Source organism: Pygoscelis adeliae, unplaced genomic scaffold, assembly GCF_000699105.1.
Source record: "Pygoscelis adeliae isolate BGI_AS28 unplaced genomic scaffold, ASM69910v1 Scaffold3, whole genome shotgun sequence".
NCBI lineage: Eukaryota > Metazoa > Chordata > Aves > Sphenisciformes > Spheniscidae > Pygoscelis > Pygoscelis adeliae.
Window position 1 is genome coordinate 4,060,046 of NW_008824446.1, and position 23,985 is coordinate 4,084,030.

The window sequence follows — 23,985 nt, forward strand, 5'->3', positions numbered from 1 at the left end:
TAGGCTGCCCAGGGAAGTGGTTGAGTCACCATCCCTGGAGGTATTTAAAAGACGTGTAGATGAGGTGCTTAGGGACATGGTTTAGTGGGCGTGGTGGTGTTGGGTTGGGGGTTGGACTCGATGATCTTAGAGGTCTCTTCCAACCTTAATGATTCTATGATTCTATGATTCTATTATTCTCCATTACTGTGCATGCAAATGTCTGTGTCTTTCTTTCAGCAGACCAGTTTGCATTTTTCTCTATTTCTTTCAATTTATTCTAACAAGTAATTATTTGAGCTTACTTTTCAAGAAAACTTACAGGTTGGTAAGCCCAGAAAGCAGAGGTGTTAGCCTAGTTATTACAGAATTTGTATACATTCTTCAGGCTTTCAATTGTTTGTTTGTTCTGGAGACTCCTTCAAAGCTGACTATGTCTTCATGGAAATGTGATTCTGATTGCTCTTATTTTGATCATGTCGCAGAGCTGCTCAGAGTTTCCGAAATGAAAGGATGAAAAAACAGGGATCCAACAATAGAAAAGAGAAGCAAACTTAACAAGCAAATGATGTCCTTATGCACTAAATGTAATCAAAACAGAGCTTATAAGGTTAGGTCTTTAATGTCAGCTGTGCCCTTTTGTCTATCACACAGAAGTGACAAAAATTTATACCACTTCTTGGCTTCTGTTGACAATAATGGTAAAAGATAGAATAGCAAGATGCTAAATTATTCTGTTTGAGTGATATAAGCTATCGATCATATGTAGTTATTGATCTGATTTCTTATTAACGCTTTCTGTTTTCATGAGTTTCCATATTTGCTTATCTTTTCTACATGATGCTTACATATGGTTACAGCAGTACTATTCAGAGACCATTCATCGTGAAAGCTATGGTTCTGCAAAGACTTAAACATATCCTGTATGCACCAAAAAGCTCTCTCAACTTAGAGAATCAAATTTACGCTAGATTTATTGTGGGATTTGGGCCCTAAGAGTGATGTTAGTTAATTTTTGTGGTAGTTTCTTCTGACATACTTGGTTAACTACCATAAAATTTTAGCCCATCACCTTGACAAATCCTAATAATAGCCAGCAATATATTGTATAGATTTCAGATTTCCTACGCTCTTGGTAATAAAACTTGAGGTATGCTCATTTTATTCACCTGCAAAATGCCTCTCTGGGAAAAGTTAAGCTGTTGTGCTTGGCATGTTAATTGCTGACCATTTAATATCTAATAATCAATTTAGCATCACTGCCATACCTGCATGCAGAATTTTTCACAATTATTATAAAGAAAACTTAATTTGGATTTTTTTTCCAAATGCCAGCATGTGGAAATATAATCCTTATATTGAGAGATGACATTAATTTGAAATTCATTCAAATTAAAAAAATTGATTAAAAGTACCCTTAGAAATAGTACTGCCTCTAAATTTATATACCCTGTATCTATTGTTCCCCTGTATCTACTTTCCCCTTTTCATGTTTCTGTTTTTTAAAGATAAAGACTGCACAAAAAATAAATTATTCTGCAAAATGTGCTAAAAATAAAGAACCACCTTGTTTTGTCTAGATTATCCCTGGTTCAGTAACACCAAGTAAGTACAGGCTCAGTCTTCCAGTTGACATTGTACAAAATAGTTTCTACTTGACACAGTGGTAACTGAACTACCATCAGCTTTGTCCAACACATTGTGGAGTAGAGAGGATTAAAATTTCTGGAGAACTTGTTTCTTTTTATATTAACAGTATTTATTGCATGATAAATATTCAGGTTTATAAGACCTCATTTTTAGCCTTGCCAGTCTTGTGTTAATATATTTTTGGCATGCAGCAAATAATCTGTTTTATTTCAGGAAGGAACACTAAATGACAGAGTTTCTTATTTTTGTACGCTTTGCAAAAAGAATATTCTTAACAATTTTATTGTTATAAAACACTGTGGTATTCATTCTTTGAATTTTGGCGTGTTGTACCAGGAATGCATGTGGCCTATTTATTAGAAGAACTAGGATGTTGAAAAGGATTGCTTCTATCCTACTTCCTTCAGGAACTGACATTTTTATTCTTATGCAGTTTTCCTAGTGGAATCTTTACTTTTTAAAGTCATAAACCTATTGTTGTGAGAGATTCTCTAGCAAAGCTTAAACTGGATCTCAGGAGTTTGATGCACTCTGTTTAATGCAGGCAGTGTAAAAGAAATTTTAAATGTATTATTTAAAGGCACATTAATCTTGCCGCTATAATGGTGTAATAATGCATACCATAGAAGGTTTTCATAAACTCAGCTTCTAAAAGTAACATCACAGTATCTTTCTTTTTGTTCTCCAAGTCAATTCTTTGTAGAGATAGCAATTACGCATTCATCTCTGTCTCTTACAGCCTGATTCCATATGCAGCGGTGAGGTAGGTAGACCTTAGTCCTTACACAACAAAAAGAATATTTCTCATTTGGAACAAATGGAGGATTTTCAAAATAAACAAATTTAAATGTGTACCTTTTTCAATTAAATTAAGTAAAATAGTTAAATGCTTATACAATGGATTGAGTATAGGTTTGTCCTATACTCATTATTCCTGTGTTTTCATTGGAATTTTAATAGGTCTGCCTTTGATTTTTTTTTTTAATTAAAAAAAACACTATTAGATAGAAAAATTGTTTTTTAAGGTTAGCACTTTTAAAACCACACTCTCTATAAGTTATTTTACAACCCTTACAGCCCAGCATTTTTCATTTAACTATGCTCATTGCATTGGGTTCTGGTTTGTTTTGTAGTGGCATTGTGAATGCATTAGGCATTCATTAGTATAAGAGTATTCTGTAGCTCTCCTGAATATGCGCAATGAAAATCAAGTGAATCTTTACTAAGAACTAAGGCATGCAAAATGCAAGGACTTGGTAATACTATGAACCAACGTGATAACTTCTTGTGTGTGAGCAAAGCTCAGGAAAGCATTATGCACACAGCAGTTCAGATAACCGTTTTACTTTAATGGAGATATACAGGTTAATTACAAGTTTAAAAACCAATCGACAACCTCTGTTGTTAACCTTCCTTCTTGTGATACGAAAGGGTTTGTATTTCTGCATTAAACATGTTCATAAAAGTGTTAGCTAAGGGATGTTTCTACCAAGCTACCTTTTCAGCTTCAGCCTATGCATGAATATGAAGTATAGGAAGAGTTTCCATTCTCATTTCTCATTATTAGATAACTTACTGAATTGGATGTCATTTGATAACTGTAGTACTGTGGCCTTCAATAAGTTTTCAGCCAAGCCCTTCGACCCCTTCTATTTCCAGCCAATCATCCTTATACTGTTGCAGATTTGAGTTAAGCATCCATTGCACAACCTTGTTAGAGGGGTTAAAACACAGCAGACTGTCTGGGTGGCTCCAGTGTAATAGGGCTTAAGATCCCCATTCCTGTGGCAGGTGCCTAAAGCAGACAAAGGTCCTGCTCGGCACTGTCTGGGACAGTCTGTTGTGTTTTGGTTGCCTGTGCTGTCTCTATCAGTATAAGCAGGGACTAAGATATATGTGCCCCCCTAAAAGCGGGATTCCAGTTCTCTCTGTGATTCTGCTTTGGGAAAAAGGAGAAGAGAAAGCATTTTTTTTTTCTCAGAAAGAGGCCAAGAGTAATCACATCAAACTCCCACTTCTTCCAGCCCAATATTCTGATGCCGATACCTCTGCTCAACTAGCTGAAGAAGCACTTCAGAGCTGTTATATGCATTCTTCTGCTTCTATAAAATCAGTCTGGAATATCACAGATGAACATAAAACTCCCTTAGAATTACAGAAATATAGGAAAGGACTAGTTGTTGGAAGGGACTAGTTGTGAAAATTCAACCAGTCCAGTCAAGAAAGCCCAGTTGTTTTTCTTCACCAAACACACCACTGGTATCAACATTAAGGATAAATTCTTATGTAAGAACATAAGGATAGCCATAATGGTGTAGGCTCTGCTTAGTATTCTGACTCCAAACAGGAGCCCTAAGCAGATGTGACTAGCAAAATCAGGAAAAGCATATATCCACTCTAATATTCTCCCAACTTCAAACTATTTTAATTCATATTTAAATTAATTAAATTAATTTTAATAGTTATATAAATCATTAATTTTTATATAAATTATTAACTATTGTATAAATTAAGAATTAACTAAGAATTTTAATATGTCTTTTTTATAATCCCCACTGAATCTGTGTTTGAGTACTTGTTCAGGCTCCCCTTGAATCCCTGTAAAGTTCTTGCAACCACAGCATTCTCCATCAAGGAATTCCAGGTGTCACCCACCATCGTTCTGTTTGAAACCATGCTCTTACTAATGTCGTTTGATGATCCGTAGTTCTTGTACAGAAAGACAAGCGTGCAAAATCAATTCTTATCCCTAACAACCTTCTTATGTCATGTATGATTTTGTAAACCTCTGTCATATTCTCCTTAAGAAGGCTGGAGAACATTTCCAGTCAGACCCTCCAGAGCTTTTGATCATCCTTGTTGTCCTCCTCTGAACACATTCTGGGTCTAATATGTCATTTTTCAGTTGAGAGATCCAGAGTTGTGTTTCTTACTCAAGGTGCAGGTGAACTGTAATTTCTACAGTGGCATAATGTTACCCACTTTACCCACTTTGTTCTCTATTCCTTTCCCAAGAATTCATACTGTTTTACTTTCTTTCTTGACTGCTATCAACTGCTTTGATTCTTTATTAACCAGTCGATGAAGACTTTCGAAGGTGTTACTTAGCTTAGCATGGCACTCTTCTCAGTGTTTACAGTAATATGGCATCAACCCACTTTGGTATTATAAAATATCAGGTAAATAACAGAGTCACATTCTCAATCCTCCTAAAATCTACTCCATTACCTTCTGTTTTTCCCCTGAGTTATTGAAATGTGTATTGTATCACCAGAAGAGTATCAGTATTTTCTTCATGGTGGGAAAAGTCCTTTGTTGAGTTGTGGTTTTTTTCAAAGCAAAGTGTTAAAAAAAGAGACTGTTCATAGCCCTCTGGATAGGGAATGATATAGATACAATGCATGTATTTAGAAAAATCTAGTTTTTTGCTTGCTTTTCCAAACTTTCTGGGACTCCATCTTTCCCAGCTTTGATAAATTGAGTAGCAGATGATCCTGTTGGCAGAGGGAGGATATTATGAATCATGTTTTAAGGGCAGTCTGACATGAGATCCAGTGAGAGCTAAATCACTTGTATCAAATCTTTGTCCAAAGTTTTGGGATCTACCATTTCATAGCATGACAGAATCAGAGTCCTGTCATAGTGTGGCCTCTGAGATGGTCCAGTTTGCATCTGTTCCTGAAAGAAGACATTGTTACAGAATAATTTATTTTCAGAGGCTGTCTCCTGCACAGCCAAAGGATGTTACCTGGCTTCCTTCTCCAGCCCTCTTTGAATCAGATCATGTAAAAGTGTAGCACAGAAGCAGCATCCGTTTCCATATTATCTCAGCAGTCAAACAATGAACTTTTGCAGTCATTTTTCCCCTATGGCATCCGAACTTTTCCTGGTGCCAAGTTACCTTGCAGTATTTGTTCTTAGAAAGGATTAAATCCTGTGGAAAAGCTAACGACTGGAAATGGGGATCTTCAACAGGCAGACTCTCTCCCATGAATTGAAAGTCATTTGAATACTGGTAGCTAGGAGATAAGTGTTTAAGGGCAAATACCTTTAGATGACAGCTACACCTACAGTCTAATGAAATTTGCAAAGATTTTTAAATTCGGGTTAAACATACTTTAAGGAATCACTGCTTTCAACAGTGTTTGGCCCAACAGTGTTTTCTCATCTCTCAGTAATAAAAATTTTACAAAGGTTCCCAAGAATTATTTGTCATTTCTTCTTCAAGGATTACAAGCCAAACTGCTTCCTCTTCTACCTCAATTTTTTTTTTCCCAAGACTGTGAAAATGTAGAAGGAGTAGGCCAAAACCTGTGCTCCTTTATAGAACAGTCTACAACAGTATCGTTGGGCAAGAACCCTAAAAACATGTTTTTCTTCGTAGTACCACAGCTGTCTGGCAAAAGTGCTGGATCTCATTGATGAGAGAGCAGAATCAATTGTAAAGAGCAACCTAGTCATAAAATAATTCCTCTTAATTTTCACTTCTAATATTTATTTATTTGTTCCAGCATCATATGAATAGAGTTTCTTAGCAGACCTTATATATTCATCCTCATTTACTAGACAGCCTATCATAAAGATATTCAGCTGTTTAAGACAGTTGTAAATTTCTGAAAGGTGACTCATAAATGCAGCATCCATGTACAACACAAATGTCAGCGATTTCTTGAAAATAAGTCAGAAGAGGTCATTGTTAGAAGTATTTCTGTAAGATTCTGTAGCAGCTGATGAAAGATTATTAGTCCCCAGTAGCTCCATCACTTGTGCTTTGTGCAAACTCTGAAGTTAAAGGTTATGAGTGCTATGGTACTGTACAGGTGCACCGTGAATAGTCTTTCACTCAGAATGATTCTCATTTGTTAAATTTGGAAATGTTCTTTCTCCTGGCCTTAATTTTCATGTAGTTCTTCATATTCTAAATGGCAGCTGAAGGCAAGCAGAAATAGTGAGTAATTGATTTAACAACCTAAGACAAGTACAGGGAAGTAGAAAAATTTGTCTTAGTGCTTGATGTGACCTGAGAGAGCTTCTTTAGACTTTTTTTCTAAACAGTACCTCAGCACCTTGGGCCAGCAAAGTGGCCTTTAAGCCTGAATGAGCATGACTTTTTTTTTTCCTCAGTGCAGAGCTCCAGTATTTCATCTTTTCAAACTGTTTTACAGCACTCAGAGCAGAATTATATTGACAAGGTTAGAATTCATCTCCTAGAGGATAATACTGTGCTCCTCCTGTTAAGTGCTAATATAACATTTATGTGTTGGTACCTTAATAACAGCCCCAGCTAGCCTAATGAAAGTACTGAAAGCAAACAGTACTCAGTGAGATTTTATTATGACTGAAGTGACTGCAATTTGAGACAAATTATCCCTATTTTTGTTCCCATATCAAAAACAGAAATGCTAAAGCAATTGCTACATGTTTGGTATAGAATTAGACTCTACTATCATTAATACAGATGTAAGAGCATTTTTCATGTAAACAGCTCACAAGGGTCAAGCATCAAAGATATTCTGTGCAAAATGCTTGTCAATAACTTTGTGAGTGAATTTTGAAATAAAGTGCCTGTAACCTGTAATTATTTCTTCCTCTCAAAGTTGAGAGCGAGTGGATGAAAATTGAGCTTGTGAATTGAAGGTACTGTGAGTTATATGGCCTTATCGACTTCAGGCAAAATGACAAGTTTGCCTTGTTATTATTTTTGCTTTCAGAGGTCAGGCAATGGACAATATTACCAGTATATACTGAGGTATAAGCAAATGGGTATCTAAAAAAAGTTATTATCTGTGTACACAAAGAAGATGGTGTAAGTCAGTAATATTAAAAATGCTTAATATATTCTCTCTCCATAAAAATAGAGGAAAAAGTAAGAAAAAAAATAATCTGCTGGCCAGAATAAGCATTTCAACTGTTCAAATATTTGAACAGTTGTTAAAAAAAAAAGTGTGTTCAGACAGCTGATAAGTTCATGTAAATTCATCCTTTTTGAGAGTATGTATATCATAAAATGGGGTCGCTTTCCATAAATAGACCTTGTTGTATGCATAATAGGTGTATGAGTATATGCATTTAAGTATAAGGTAACAGCAGACCTAAATGTGTGTACTGATTTTGGCTGGGATGGAGTTAACTTTCTTCATAGCAACCTGTATGGTGCTATGATTTGGATTTATGACCAAAACAGCGTTGATAATGCACCAGGGTTTTTAGCTATTGCTGAGCAGTGCTTACACAGCGTCAGGGCCTTCTCTGTTTGTCACACTGCTCTGCCAGCAAGTAGGCTGGGGGTGCACAAGAAGTTGGGAGGGGACACAGCCGGGACAGCTGACCCCAGCTGACCAAAGGGGTATTCCACACCATATAACATCATATTCAGCCATAAAAACTAAGGGGAGGAGTCTTTGGGAGGATAGCTATTGCTCGCTGTCTAGGTGGGTATCAGTCTGCTGGTGGGGAGGTGTTGAGTAATAGCCTTTGCATTGCTTGTTTTGTTTTTCTCCTTCTTCCTTTTTTCTTCACTTATTAAACCATCTTTATCTTGATCCTCAAGTTTTCTCCCCTGTGCCTTTGAGGAGGGAAGGAGTAAGCAAGCAGATGTGTGGTGCTTAGCTGCTGGGTGGAGTCAACACACCACAATGTATTGTTCCTAGTTTAAAGCTCTAAGGTTGTTTTTGTTTGTCTTCAGATGAAAAAGGATTGAATACATAGCAACAATACAGGGACAAATAATTCTTTTATGAACTCATCTTAGGTTTGTTATTAATTCAAAGGTAGTGCTAAATGCGCATAGGTACAATTCATTTGGGTTGAAATGGCTACAAAGTCACAATTTCTTCCTCTGTCTCATGGAAGAGTGTTTCAGTATTTTGAAACATTATATTCACTTCCTATACCTGTTAACATGCTACAGTGCAATTTATACTAAAATTTTTACAAAGTAGTAAGCAGAAAGCCTGTCCCACTTCCTTTTCTTCTGACGGTATTAAAGAACTTAGTTACTCAGAGTTGCTTACCAAGTTAGCTAATTAAATGTGCTGGTTGATGTGAAAAAAATTTAAATATACTTTCTAAATGAGCTCCGCTATTAAGAAAACATGTTTTATCTTTTAAGAGGGTTTGTTGGATATCATTCTGCTGTTCAGGACTATCTGAACTGTATCTTTGCTGTATCTGAAGTGTGTCTTTAGTATTCCAACTTTTAAAATAAATCTTATGTGCTTTACTAACTCATTTCTGTAGTTTCGGTAGTTCCTACCATTTCTGTTCTTCAGAACCGTTGGTACGGAAAAAAGTTACTGTATGCAAAAAGACTTTTTTTGATTGTAAAATGAGTGCAAAATACATTATGATCAGCATTTTTTTAAATGGTACAGGCATACTAGTAGTTTGAGATTGCAAAAATGAGCAAATATTAACTGTCAGACAAATTCATAATTGCTCAAGATGACTTTTCAGTAAGAAGGAAAGTTTAGGGAAAAAACAGTCTCCATGAAATAACTGTACTGCACATACTTTTTTGAATATATCAGCTGAAGAAGAGCAATATTAATTTCTACCAGCTCTGTAATATCCACGATATTTTGTTTATCTTTTAGGTTGAAGATTCAGAGACATATCATGATGTAACTGCAGTGTGTGGGTTGCTTGCTGTGGTTGTAATATCTCACCTACCCAGAGATGCTGCCATTGAATGGCATGTTGTTGCAGTCGTTGATGATCCACTCCAAAGAAAACATTTTGCAATGAAGAAGTTGTCAGAGGGCTTCCAAATTGAGTGTGAATCTGTGGAGTCTAGTTCTGCATCGTGTGCATCAATCTCTGTACGTCTGAGCTTGATTTCACCGTCCACTTCTCAGCTTGATTTAGATGGACCTCTTGATGACTTAATTGCTATGTTTAGACAAGCTGTTGAGAAACTTTCAGAAGATTGCAGTGCAACTCCTTTGTCTTTTAGAGCTTTCTTCAAGGAGGATGTCTTTGATGCTGAAACACTACAAACAGGTAAGACTTATGATGACAGAAACCAGGTGTTTATACTAAGCATAAGGTAATTTTTGTTTACTTCTACATAAGGTTTCATTGGAAGAAGACATTTTAGAAGTGCCTTTCAAGGATAGGTGGCCAAGAAGGCCAATAGCATCCTGGCTTGTATCAGAAATAGTGTGGCCAGCGGGAGTAGGGAAGTGATTGTCCCCCTCTACTCGGCACTGGTGAGGCCGCACCTCGAATACTGTGTTCGGTTTTGGGCCCCTCACTACAAGAAAGACATTGAGGTGCTGGAGCGTGTCCAGGTAAGGGCAACGAAGTCGGCGAAGGGTCTAGAGAACAAGTCTTATGAGGAGCGGCTGAGGGAACTGGGGTTGTTTAGCCTGGAGAAAAGGAGGCTCAGGGGAGACCTCATCACACTCTACAACTACCTGAAAGGAGGCTGTACCGAGGTGGGTGTCGGTCTCTTCTCCCAAGTAACTGGTGAAAGGACGAGAGGAAATGGCCTCAAGTTGTGCCAGGGGAGGTTTAGATTGGATATTAGGAGAAATTTCTTCACCGAAAGGGTTGTCAAGCACTGGAATAGGCTGCCCAGGGAAGTGGTTGAGTCACCAACCCTGGAGGTATTTAAAAGACGTGTAGATGTGGCACTTAGGGCCATGGTTTAGTGGTGGACTTGGCAGTGTTAGGTTAACTGTTGGACTTGATGATCTTAAGGGTCTTTTCCAACCTAAGCGATTCTATGATTCTACGATTAAAATATGCTTGTTCTTTTTCTGGTTACCAGGAATGCTTCTCATATAGAAAGGCTCTATTCTTGGACGTTTTGAAGTCCAAACAGGATAAAGCCCTGGATTACTTGTTCTGATCTCACAGCTGACCTGACTTTGGGTAGGAGGTTGGATTAGACAATCTTGCTCCAATCTGAGTTATTCTGTGATTCCATGAAAGAGAAGTTGCTGAGAAATCCAGCCACTTCACGTCGAACATAGGGAGAATGAATCTTTTGCATAAAAGTCTTCGAACGGTTGTCCATTTGGTAGCCTATTTTTGTCACGATCTAGAACTATGTTCAAATAACCAAATTCTGTGTGCTAACAGGCACTCTTTTGAGAATAAATAATGAAATATTAATGTTTTAAAACAAGGAAATGGTTGTATCCTCTAGATTAGAGGGTGTCTGGTTTTGAACATGGGCTGTTTTCTTACCAACTTATTTAAATAGAACTTGCTAACCAAACAAATTTACTGTTTTTTCCCAATGTTTATTTTTTCAAAATCTCATTCACTTACCAAGTAAAGAGAATACAGAACAATAAATATAACGTCACAACTATAATTTATTTCTTATGTTGTACATCTGTATTTTGGGCTATGATGAATTTGGGACAACTAACTTTATGCAAGAGCACAAAAGCTTAGTTTATCTGTCAGGCCTACAAAACTGGTAGACCATACTTGTATTGAAATCAGTAAGAGCTTTGTTATCAATTTGAGAAGGAACAAAATCAGATCCTTAGTCTATATTTATCTAAAACATGCATGCACTTTAAAAATCCTTGCAGACCACAACTGATCCATATTAATTAACTGACATAAATGTTAGCCCTCAAATATTCTACTGTCCTATTTTTTTTTTCTTAACCTGCAGCAGTTTTTGACGAAAATTCAACTTGACATTGTTTAATAGATTTAAAGTACAGGAATTGAAAGCTATAAAAATGTGGTGTAGAATAAGCATATTTAATCCAGGAAGCAAGGAATGAACATATAGTCTGACAGAATGTTGTTGTTTTTACTACATCTTGTTTAAGAGCTAAAAGGAAACCTGATAAAACATGTTCCTGGCATGGGATTAACATTACCGTTTTGCCTGCTCTCTTTCTCATATTTCTCAGGCCATAGAATAATTACTTCCAAATAAATTTAATTTGCTTTATTAAATATATTGCTCAATATAATGTATAAATAGTGTGCATAAAATTTTGATTCAGTTCCATTCATGTTATACTACCAAAGGCATAGACATAGAAAGATTTGTTGTGATTGTCATATATTCATTCTGGTTGTGTTCAGATCTCTGCACTGTCATAATAATTCCTGTCATTATAGCAATTTTATCATTATCCCCACTGGTAAGAAATACATTCTTGCAAATCTGTAGAATATATAGAATACATTAAATTTACAAGTAGCACTAATTCATTGATGAAGAATTTAAAAATAACTTTTTTCTACTTAGGAAAAATTTCCAGAAAGTTCATGTAATGGGAAGAAGAAATAGGCTATATATTTGAAAATAATTTCTGAAATTAAAATAGTTGTTGCTGAAGTGTGTCTTACTGATAGTTTCGATCTGATACAAGACTATTATATATATACTGTTTCTGATTCAAACTCAGAAGACTGATTTTTAATATATTGTTAAGACACAGGGACGTATTTAAATGTTCTGCTAATATGTGTCCTTGGAGCCTTGAAAGGCATGTACTCTCCAGTAAAGCCTCCGCAGCTTTCCAAAGGATGCAGCATATTACTGAACTATGTCCTTGACTGTCTTTTGTACAATTATATAATTATACTTCTCATAATTTAAAAATGTACTCACACATATATATTAACTCTCAGTTAAAAAAAACACTGTATAAGGTCTCCAAGATGTTCCCTTTCATTTCAGTATCCCCCAGACAGTGTCCATAAGCAAGATGACATAGTCTGTGTTTTATCTTCTCAGTTATTATTGGCAGTCTTTAGTTTTGACTGGCAGAACTACTGCAAATGTGTGTGTCATTTAGTGTGCTTCACAGATGTAATATACCAGAACTAATATCGGGTCTTTCTTTTGAATCCAGTGATATTTTAACCTGCCTATAATGCCAGCCCAAGGTGTTAGAGATTGTTAAATTCTGATGACCACAGCTTCTTCCAGTTTCTCATAGTGTACTCCTGCTTTCCTTTTCTTGAACCTTAAGGTGGTCCTCATGTTTCATCTACAACAGCCCGTTAGCTTGTCAGCCTTCTTCCTAAATCTGGATTCAGGACCAAGGGAGGAAAAAAGGCATGTTTTACATTACCCAGAAGTTTAATTCATTACCTGAATAGAATTTGAAACATACAAATAATAGATTTAGGCAAGTTCAAATAAGCTTGTTCTGCTTATAGAATGCATGAATCTGAATGTAGCAAGTCAGAAGAGGGAACAGTACTGGCTTCCAGAATGGCACTGGTTTGTCTCTTGTCAGCTCTGAGCATGGCCAAAACTTGCTCATACCTATCTCTGTAGACTTGCCCTAAGATACTTTGGGTATTTGGATGTCTCTGTGGTGATTTCTACTACCTCCAAAGGTTACTTTCTGTTGCAGAGTATGTCTAAGTGGGTATCAGAATTTACTTATGCTACCGATCAGATAGTTGGTAAAACTGTCTTTCAAATACAGAATAGCATTTTACCAGGACACAGGACAAAGCAGAAATGTAGTGATCTTGACTTGAAAATCTGCAGGCCTAATTCACGGACTTTTAAAAAATAGTTTCCTTGATGTGGCTGCCAGAACACAAATGATACTGAGAGCAGTTTTTCAGTTGCCATTTATTAATTCAGCTCAGGTAGGGCTGGTTGCTAACCATTTGTATGATGATCCGTTGGTGACATGTTTGATCTCCGACATGTGTTAGACATTGTTAATCCCACAAGTAGGTCTGTCCTTTTGGAGTCTTCAACTACCATCAGATGCATTGTCTGCTGAGGAAAGATAATATTAATAACATAGCAGGGGATGCTAGACACTGCTATTCAAATATTTTTAACGTGAAACACATCAGACAGATATATCTATAATGGAAAAGACAGAAATTATCATGTCTCAGAAATCAAGAGAGATGGTTGAGGACATAACTGTTCCAGTCTCAGTGGATTTCAGGTGGACTTCCATCATGTCATAAGATTAGCAAGTAGTCTTCAATAATTCTTGTAAGATCTTGAATTGCAATGTATTGTCTCCTCTAGCAAAAACATGGAAAAGAATAAAGGTACTTTTTTCTGATTAGAACTTAAAATCATTGGAGTGAAAGGAGGAAATACTGCCACAGATCTTCTCAAATGAGCCTCTGATTAGATGAGTGCTTTTTTGGTGCAAAGAAATTGTCATTGATTTAAAACTGTCCAAATAAATGAGAGAAATTTGTTTGTACCTGACACAGTAAGATGAGAACCAGGAATATGTATACTCTGCATATTGTGACAGGTTATTGGAAATTATTATAGCCAGTGTTACTGATGTCAAAAGAAGCTAAAGTTTTGTAATGCAAATTTGAGACAGATAGCTTTCTGTCATCCTAAGACCAGATGTAAAGTTTTATTGAACAAAGTGTAGTACTGATGGTGAACTTCTCAGAGACAATCCCTCATAACATACGAGAGCATTATGGGCACCGTGCTGAGACCACAGAACGTGTTAGAAGTAGGAGGATTAGATTAAGCTGACATATATACTTAGTAAGATGCTGTTAAGCCTTTAGAATTCTTTAACATAAATTTGACTATTTCTTTCATATTCTCATTTAAATATGCATTAATATAAACGCGTCAGGATGATTTGCTATACCATCCACTTGACTAGATTATACTTCCGTATAGGAAAGATGAATGTTCATAAGTCATCCCATTACGATTTCACAAGCCTTGTTCACAGGATGTATGCAAAATATTTTTGAATATTTATTAGGGAGTAGAAAAGGTCCTGCATTCACCAGAACATCATATTACATAATCCCTTTTTAATACTATAGAAAAAATGAAGTGGGAATATAAAAAGGCAAAAGAGAACAGGAATAGAAAGACAATCTGGTAGCAGCATTAAAATGAATATATAATTAGTTTTAAATGTGGCTGTACACTGTAAACGCTTAGGACTAAAAGGCTTTTAGTACTTACGTGTTTATCAAGTTTCAATGATACTATAGTTTAAAAAAAATTCTAATATGGGTCAAGTATAGTTCAACTGGACTGTAGAAAATCTTGCTTGAAATGGGACTGTTTCTTCTGTTGAAAGAGAAGCCCTGGTGATTAGGCACTCAGTTAGGAATCCTTGCACTGACGTAGTAACACCCTGCCGCATGTACAACATACTGCTTTTAAACTAAAGGTTTTCCATCTGATAAGATTTAAAGTATTCCATTTATTAAAATACTGCCTTATCAAGATATTTGCCAGATGTTTTCCAAAACACGGTTTCCAGTACTGGTAGATACACATTATGTGGTGTAGAAAAATGGAAGAAGATCAAGTGAAGATACCAAGATGCGTTTTCTTAATAACATATGTACATGTGCATTAGATTTTAATATTCTTTAACTAATGCACTTTAAATTCACACTGGGAATTTATCTGAACTTAACTTTCTTGATGGATATGCCCTTATACACTGGGAAACAACTTCCCATGGGGTCAGCTGGAACCTCAACCTCCAAACATTTGAGCACAGGCCTACATGTTCTCCTGTGAATATTTACTCAGCAGTCATGGAGAACTACTCATGTGAGTAGAAAATAAACAGTCATTAAGAACTGTTTACTGAGTAACAATGAAGCAGGTACATAAGTATTGATAATGTTTAAGTGTTGGTTCTTTTGAAATCTAGCTTTGCAGCCACTAACTAGTGAAGTAGTTGTTGTGACTAACATATATAGTTTGGTCAAACAAAAATATTTTTTAAATATCATGATGCTGTCTGAAATAGGCTGTAACAATTGAACTTGGTTTCTACGAAATTCTATTAATTTAGGAAATGGAAAATGTGAGAACAGTTTCCAACCTGAAAGAAGAGGAAAATGTCACTTTAAATTTCTTGAGTTTCCTGTTAAGAAAACAAAGAATTTGCCAAGTATAATAGTTCAAGCAGCAGACCTACATTGCTGCTGCTCAAAAAAAAAAAAAAAAAAAAAAAAAAGATTAAACTAGTACTTGGGGAAATGAATCAGATTATAATATACATAAGCAATTAGGAAATACTGATGTGATTCATGAGTGTGTTTGAAATGACATTTTAAAAGGGTAAAAGTAGCTAAATTTGGTCTTGAGCCACAGAGGTGGCTTTGCAATCTTGCTATTGCTACCCAAACCATCCAGTCAAGAGATCTGATATATTAAATTACTGTTAACATGCTGAAATTTTAAACTTTTTATATCAGTTTTCAAGGTTGTGCTGTTATTTTATCTACTGCAAGTCACTGTATACATATTTTTAGCAGAACATCTCACATAAAATTATGGGGAAAGATTTTTTTGTTCGCTATCAATGACATGGGGAAATTGTTTTAATAGTAATGTTGCGTCTTCACTGAATTTGCATGGGAAAGTGTTTTATGCCTGTGAGGCAGCTTAAAATATATTAGATGCTACTTTAGGGCAGTGGCCTTCTGTCCTTTAGGATGGGAAATTTATTTTTTAAGAGCACAGGTACTAGATTGAGAAAAATTCAACCACTCAGTGCCAAAGCCAGGTAGCAAAGTTAGAACTCGTCCTTATTCAAAGTAGACAGCATGTGACATCTAAAGGTTAGGTATTGCACAGTCATACATAAAAATCTTGACTAAAACTTTAAATGGAAGTAAATTCCTTAATTGCTTGACCCAAGATTGAGCTACAACAAATACCTTTTATCCTTGATACAGAACACTAGCAATATATTGGTAAGGTTGTTTTAAAGCTACTGTGTACAACTTCATATTTCTTTCAGAATTTCTGCCACTAAAATCTAAGATACATTTATAGGTTACACTGTCCCTCCTATCATGTTTTCACATTATGTTGAAGCACTCCTGAGCTTTTCACCAAATGAATTATTTGTCTGGACTTTTTAATTTTCCTGTTGAAGATGTACCCTGAAGTGACCTGTAGGGCAGAATGGACCTGTCAGAAAGCAGACTTTTTGTAGAGAAAGTCATAGATTATAAAGAAGAATATCCTAAGTTTGCTAACATGTCAGAAACTGATTTGCTTTCCTCACATAATCAGTTTGGAAGATGCTAGACATTTTTTATGGTGATCCAGGTGGCTTTGCTGATTGGTGTTAGTTAATAAGTTATCTCAATAAATATTGTAATTTGTTAAAAGCAGTAGGCTACAAGGTGAAAATCTTAAGAGAACAGATGTAAAGAAACATGGAATGAGAACCCAACCTATTCTGTAATGAGTCAGAAGGGGTAATTTTGATAATTAGCTCTACAAGGAATCTGAACAAATTTATACTCTTCTGGAAAACTGGTATCTTCTAGACAGGTGTATGTATACATGGTATCCGTATGTGCATAAGTGTCTGTATATGTGCATAAAATGCATAAAGTACAGACGTCCTACTACAATGTCAAAATTAATTTTGAGAAACTTTGTTTAGTGCTTTGTTGACAGAGAACAACTATAAAAGCATCTTATAACAATGACATCAGGCATGCAATCATTGCCAAATTTGGATCATCTGGTGTTTAATATGTGAGGCATATATGATCTGTCTATCTATCCAGAAACCATTTGTGACAAACTCAGTTTTTAAGGACACATCACAGATTACGGTTTACAATTACATAGGAAGTTTTTCTCTGAAATTATTTCAACATGCCAACATTTTGGCACCAGTTCTGCAATTCTAAATCAATAAACATTGAAAGAACTTAGATTTCTAGAGACCTCTGCATCATTTGTACAGATCCCTCTTTATATTACTTTTTATTTATAAGTGAAGAAAAAAAAACGTGGTGTTTAAACCAGTGAGATTACATCTGACTTAGGAAGTCCACTGATCTTAAAATAATTGTAGGCTGAAAGTGAACTGGGGATAATACCATACCTGCTTCCCTTGCTATTTCTCATTCTAGATATTTATTTAGGACCATTGCTTGAAACAGAATACTGCACTAGATGGACCTTTGGCATGACTAGCTTGTCTTTTGTATTTCCTCCTCTTTAGTACCAAAATGCTTGCCATTTGCTCTTTGTCTAGCAGACCTAAGAAATAATTCAATGAAAGAAAAGAGTGAATTTTGCAAGGAAGAACTGTGTACAGAGTTACCTTTCCAACCAATAGCAGTATAAATAACAACACTCTAATGATAGCAGGAAGATCAGTGAGTAGGTGGATAGGGGAGGTTCCTGGGTTGGTTCAATGTCTCTGCTGTCCCATCGAATGGATGATCCACAGGAGGGTTGAATGACCATTGGCTGGCTGACTGTTGTCAGTCATTCTGTGACATAATCTCTGCACTAAGAAGTACCAGTTCAATCTTCTTCTCTGATAACTTTTCCTAACCACCTTTGAAAGTAATGCTGATTGACAGCAGAAGCTGTACTTCAGTATTTTTTGTCCAGAGAAATCAAGGATTTTTAGCTCTGCTAATATCAATAGCCTGGAAAATGGGTATTATATCTACCGACTGTCAAACTATTAGGTTTGACAATAGACCTAATTAAACTAGGACTGCAAACTTCCTTTCTCCTTGTACTGTTAAGTGACAATTCACATGTGCAGTTAAGTATTTGAGACTGGAAATTTTCCTGCCCTGGCAATATGTGTGAGAAGCTGACAAATCTTTATTCCCATGGTGGTTTTTTCTCCTCCAGTTTCCTAAAGCTTTTGGATGCATTACCAGATCCTTGTTTCCCAGGCTTGGGCTATTCTGCTGAGTCCACTCTCCAGAAATTGCCCTCATAACTGCAGTTCTGATACTGAAATCTCCCCATTGCTTGGTCTACATGCTCAGAGCAGTAATGGGCATCACTCTTGAACAGAAAGAGGAAAGGCCAGGTGTCAGAACTAGCACTGACAAAACCATCAATAAATCTTACCTCAAAGCCTTCCACTTCCTCTCCAGTTTCCCTTCCAGTTCTTCCTTCTCCAGTCTCTCAAAGTTAATTTCTTTCTGTAAGATCTTGCCTTTTGCCAACTGTAGACAACACTGATAGAGCCTATCAGGTTTTGTCAGGTGCCTTGACTATCAGAAGTCATGCTTAGCTTTCCTCATTGGGACTTCATAGAAATAAGCAGCTACTAAAAATCTAACTTCTAAGGGCGCTAATAAGTGTAATAGGTAAATGGGCAATGGCTTAAATTCCTTTTGAAACTTCTTCCAGTGTCAGCCCTGTGGAAGTCCTCTGTCCTGCAAGCAGTAGGACATGGTATCTTCTCTCCTCTGTCCAGATATATTTGCTCAACATACCAGGTATCAAATTCAGCTGTCAGCAGTCTCTCAACAATGCATCTGAACAGTCTTTGAGGTTATCCAAAAAGTTTGGCCATTTGCTTGGAGACAGATAAGATCATCTTGTTATCTAATGGCATGGAATAAGTCTTTACAAAGATGTGAAGCTAAAAAAGAAATAGAAATAATGCCCTGATTCAAACCACAAATGCAGGCAGAAACTTAACAGTGTGAGAAGATGATGCTGTGGGCATAGTTTGCTTTAATAGCCTAGATCTTATCTTTTGTCCATATGGGTAACAGAAGTGAAAGAAGCTACCTTCCTGAAACCCAGGGACAGCATGGACATGAGGATTATTTATTGCTCAGAGTGAAAAGTGATGAAATGCCTCTGTACCCCATTGTCCATTTGTTTCCCCTGCCCTTGCCCCTTCTAAGACATCTCTCCTTTGGACTTGGGGAGGAGGCCTGAAGACAGAAGGCAGGGCAAGGAAACAAGGCCTGTTTGTACTCCACAGGTATGTTTGGGGCAAAAAAGTCTCCAGTGTTTACTGCCTCTGGTGCGTAATCAGTCAAAGTTGGACTGTGGAGCCAAACTTTGCATCCTAAATACTCAGCTTACTGTTTTCATTGTTATTACTCAAGAACATCCCTTCTCTTGTTTTCTTTATGCAAATGAAAAGATACAGACGCTTTTTCTTTTTTTGAGGCTGCTAAAATGTGGATCTGGAGTTTCTGTTGATTGCAGCCTCTTAAATTCTGGGAAAACTGTGACTGGAAACTGGTATGAAGGACACCACTTAATAATTATTGTCTTAATTTTAGAAGTATTACAAATCAGATTTCTGATTAAAATATTTTCAGCATGTGTTTGTAAAGGAGGGGGTTTTTGTTTCTGAAACACCTTTCAAAGTCGTACTCTGACTTAGGAGGAAATACATAAAAACTATGCTTAGCATCCATAAAAGTATTATAATTTTGTTCAACGACTTACCACCCATTTAACAAGTTGGGCTTGGGGTTTCATTTGAGTTATCTGATATAATGATGCCATTACACCAAGAAAAAGTGAAGAGGAAAATTTGTTTTGTTGTTTTTGCCATCTGCACTGTAACTTTAATCCAAGAAAACAGCTGTAACTAACCATCAAAAGAAAGTATTTTGTCATTGTCACGCTTCATGCAAATTGACTTTGCATAATATTTGCAGTGGTGCTCCCAATAGTCTATTTCTCCTTAAATTTCTGATAAATTTAGGTTTAAAATAGCATAAAGTTATTAGGTATAATTGAGAAATTTCCAATCCTTAGAAAAACAAGCAATGAAAAATTGGTATTTTTTTCCTTCCTTTGGACTTTGCTCAGCTTTTACTAGTAATGCATCATATCTGCTGTGTTAAAATCCAATTAATAGCTCTAATTCAGCGACACTGAAAGCACATTTATAACGTAGTCCCTTCAGGCACTTCTTTTCTACTCGCACTGTTAAGTCTAGAGTATCAACATTGGCTAATTGGAGAACAGGTAAATTTTCTCCATTGTAACAAATGAGAACATTCCTTCTCTTCCTACATTATTTCTGAATGGCAGGAGTGTGGCCAGCAGGTTGAGGGAGGTGGGCTGGCACACCTGGAATACGAAGATATGATAATAAGAGAAAGAGATCACCAAACTGGAGAAAGAGCCACTAAAATAAAAGGTCAGGTGAGTGGCGTATGGAATATATGAGAAAAGACTGAAGGAACTGGCTTTGTCCACCTAGGGAAGAGAAGGCTATGGAGGAACCAAATTGCAGTCTTCCTTTACCTTGATAGGCATTGCAGAGGAGACAGGATTTTTTCAGAGATGCACCAGAAAAGGACAAGGAGCAACAGTCACAGGGTGCAGCAGGACAGATTCCAGTTGGACACAAGGAATTAATTTTTCTCCACAGGAGTGGTTGCGTGCTGGCACAGGCTGCCCAGAGGCTGTGGAACCTCCACCTTGGAGGTCTTCAAAACCTGACTGCACAAGGCCCTCAGCAAACTGGTCTAATGTCTAAAGTTACCCCTGCTCTGAGCATGAGGGAGGTCAGAGTATATGATTTGCAAAGAACCTTACCACCCAAAATCATTCTATTATTCCCAAAATTATTCTATGATTCCATATTATTATTAAATTACAATGAATTGGCCAAAAAGAGTGGCATTTAACTGCAGATTCAGGGGGGGGGGGGGGGGGGAACAAACAAAAACAAGAACAGTTTCTTTCTGTCTGTCATTAATACTCCACAGTCTTGCAAAAGATGACTACCACTCCTTACTTGAATAATAATTACTGAAACCAACAAGCAAGTTTTTCCTATTGGAGTATATCTTTGAAAGAGAAATGTTTCTTTAGAAGTGTCTGGATTCTTTGTTCTTTTTTTTTTTTTAAACTCATTTCTCTGTAGTGTCCACATTTTTCCTTTTTTCTTTCCATCTCTTTATCTTAACAGAACTCATACAAGCTCAGAATTAGAATTATCATTGGGCTGTGATATCTCTGCAGTATTTCTTACGACAACGTAAAGCCAATGTGTTTCCAGAGTCTAATTCAGGTGATAATGATTGAGACACCTGAGGATGAGGAATCCTGTTATGAAGTTAAATAATTTATGTCGTCAGTAATGTCATAAGTTCAACTGGAAAACCCTTTGTTTTCCTCATTTAAACACATTAGTAGATGGTTATACCATTTGATATGGGGGCTAAATACTAATTTAACCAGGTTTTAGTAGGAATTGGAAAATAATTTAAAGATAAATTTTACAGCTTGAAAATTATTACAACTTTTAAACCTCTAGAGAACTTCAAAACTTTGTTCAAAACTTTTGCTTATCAGGAGATAAAGGCTTTATGAACTTTGAAAATCAAAATGAATTCTCTTCACCTAATACTAATATTGCTGGAAGAAAAAGAGAATGACTATGTTGAAGATTGCTGTTTCTGATATTTAGAGAGTACTGACTTGTCTTTAATCATCCTGCCAGGAATGTATGAGTCAGTATACCAGATAACGGGGTGAAATTAGATGTAAGAAAAATAGCAGTATCTCACCTATTTTACTCTCAACTATATCACAGCCATATACTGATGCTATGGATGTAAATCCATTTGAGATATACAAGCAGCTTCCTGTTTGTGGCACAGAAGGACAAAGTGACTTGGTAACTTCACACAAGATGGCAAAATTATAGACCTTTATTTTACTGAAGTTCTTAGCTGAAGTTGCAGATGCTCAGCAGCTCTCCAAACGAGGTGCTGTTTAAAGGCAGCACAATAGTAAGAATAGGAAAGTAGAGCCCTGAAGAAGAATAGTTCATTGAAATGCAGGCCTTGTTCCAGAAAGGAGTCTGAGATCAAATCTGTTTTGAGATTGCTCTTCTGCTGGGCATAACTTCATCATTTTAGAATTGTCAAGAGATCTTGTAATTTCCAGACTTTTATGAAAAGCATGACTAATTGAAGCCAGCCTAAGGCATTTTTTACAATTACATACATGAAGATAAATATATTCTAATTTAGCTGATTACTCTATTTTTCTTTTGCATTAACTACATAGAATGTGCTTTGAATTCTTTTGTTTTATATCACATAGCCTAACTTACCTGCTGTGATTTAATCAAGTATTTGGGTCACTCAAACTATAACAGCAACAGAAATAATCAGGATTTCTATCTTTAGATTAGGCTTTTTTAATTTTACTTTTCTTCTAAATTATTTTTTTTTCTTGTGATTGTTTTTAGCTGTGATAGTATGCAAACCACTTAAACTTTTGATCCTTTAAAAATTTGGAAACAGAAACCTCAGCTGTTCAACAGTGCTTTCATTATAAGTATTGCTTGTCATTTTGGGCTTAACTTCTTTGAAAATACTTTCTGCAGGAGTTTTGCAAACTTTTTAAGCATATTAAAATTTCATTTTGATAGGAAACATGCTGCATAATACATCCTGACTACAGAAATTAATGCCACAATGCTTATTTTGCAGTAAGTTTACCATATGATGCCGCTTCAAAAAATGTCTGTGGCAGGTATTAATTGGAAGGAACATTTTGGTGTTTGGTGGTAGGCAGGAATTATTCTAAGCACATTGCTTACAATGCTGTTTTACATTTTTTTCCATGTTCTTTATGTTTCACTTTTCATGAATATACTATAGACAGGCTGAAAAGCATTTCAGAGATTTTCATCACTTAAAGCATACTCATTCAAAGTCAATAATTATATTAAAAAGACTTTATCAGTTCCAGGGTGCATTGATGTCATACTTAAGTAGATCTGCTATAAGAGATGGTATATTTTTAGCTCTGAACTGGCTGGCAACCCTGTATTAATTATCTTAATCATTGTAACACACATTTCAAAAATACCCTGTCAGTGCCTCCCACTATCATTTAGGAGAAAAAAACAAATACACTCTCTGCAAGACAGTAAGACTAAATATGCTTGTCCAAACATAGGAAAACTTGTTTATTTTTCTGACACACAAATGAAAGCTGTCCAAGGCTGCCGGGCAGGAGGAGCAATGGAATTAGAGGCAAGACCTTGGCCCATTTGAACCAGAATGATTCTAGTGAGAGGTTGCAGTCTCTAGTTCATGCAAAGGATGGTCCCTGCTCTGAACTACAACATGCCAAGACACATAAAACAAGCCCAAGTTTCAGAAAATACTGAGAATCTGAGCTCTGAAAACCAAGTCAAGCTGAACATCAAACATCATTCGCTACTGTGGTTTTGCTTGTTAGGTGAAATGAAATCCCAATCTATTGAAATTAACAGAAATTACGTTATTAACATTACTGGGAAAGAACTTCAGCACAGTTGACCCAGTTCAAAGGCATAATTTGATCCTTCATTTTCAATAGGGAGATGAAAATGCAAGGCTTCATCTTAAAGCACTCCACTTGCTTGGTCTTTTCTGCTCTTCCATTTTAGTCTCCTATTCTGTTTTTCACCCTTTCTTTTTACTTCCATTCATTCCGTGTTCTGGACCACATAAATCATGTCTCAGGCTGAGTCATAGAAAACGATACAAGAGTAAAACTTGAAGGCCGGCACAGTGAGCCAACTGCAACAAAACAAGATGTAAAAATCAAGAGGCAGCAGTTTAAAGTTTCTTGATCCAGAAAAAGGAGATGTGACTGACATAAACCAGACT

The 23,985-nt window shown here is 36.3% G+C and overlaps 1 protein-coding gene across 1 annotated transcript in view; it reads left to right on the forward strand.

Annotated features, from left to right (window-relative positions):
- DPH6 (diphthamine biosynthesis 6) overlaps positions 1-23,985 on the forward strand; it is a 215,350-nt gene that overhangs the window by 160,832 nt on the left and 30,533 nt on the right. The window contains exon 13 of the mRNA XM_009320992.1: positions 9,225-9,630. Coding sequence (XP_009319267.1) covers positions 9,225-9,630 — 406 coding nt within the window. The remainder of the gene's footprint in view (positions 1-9,224; positions 9,631-23,985) is intronic.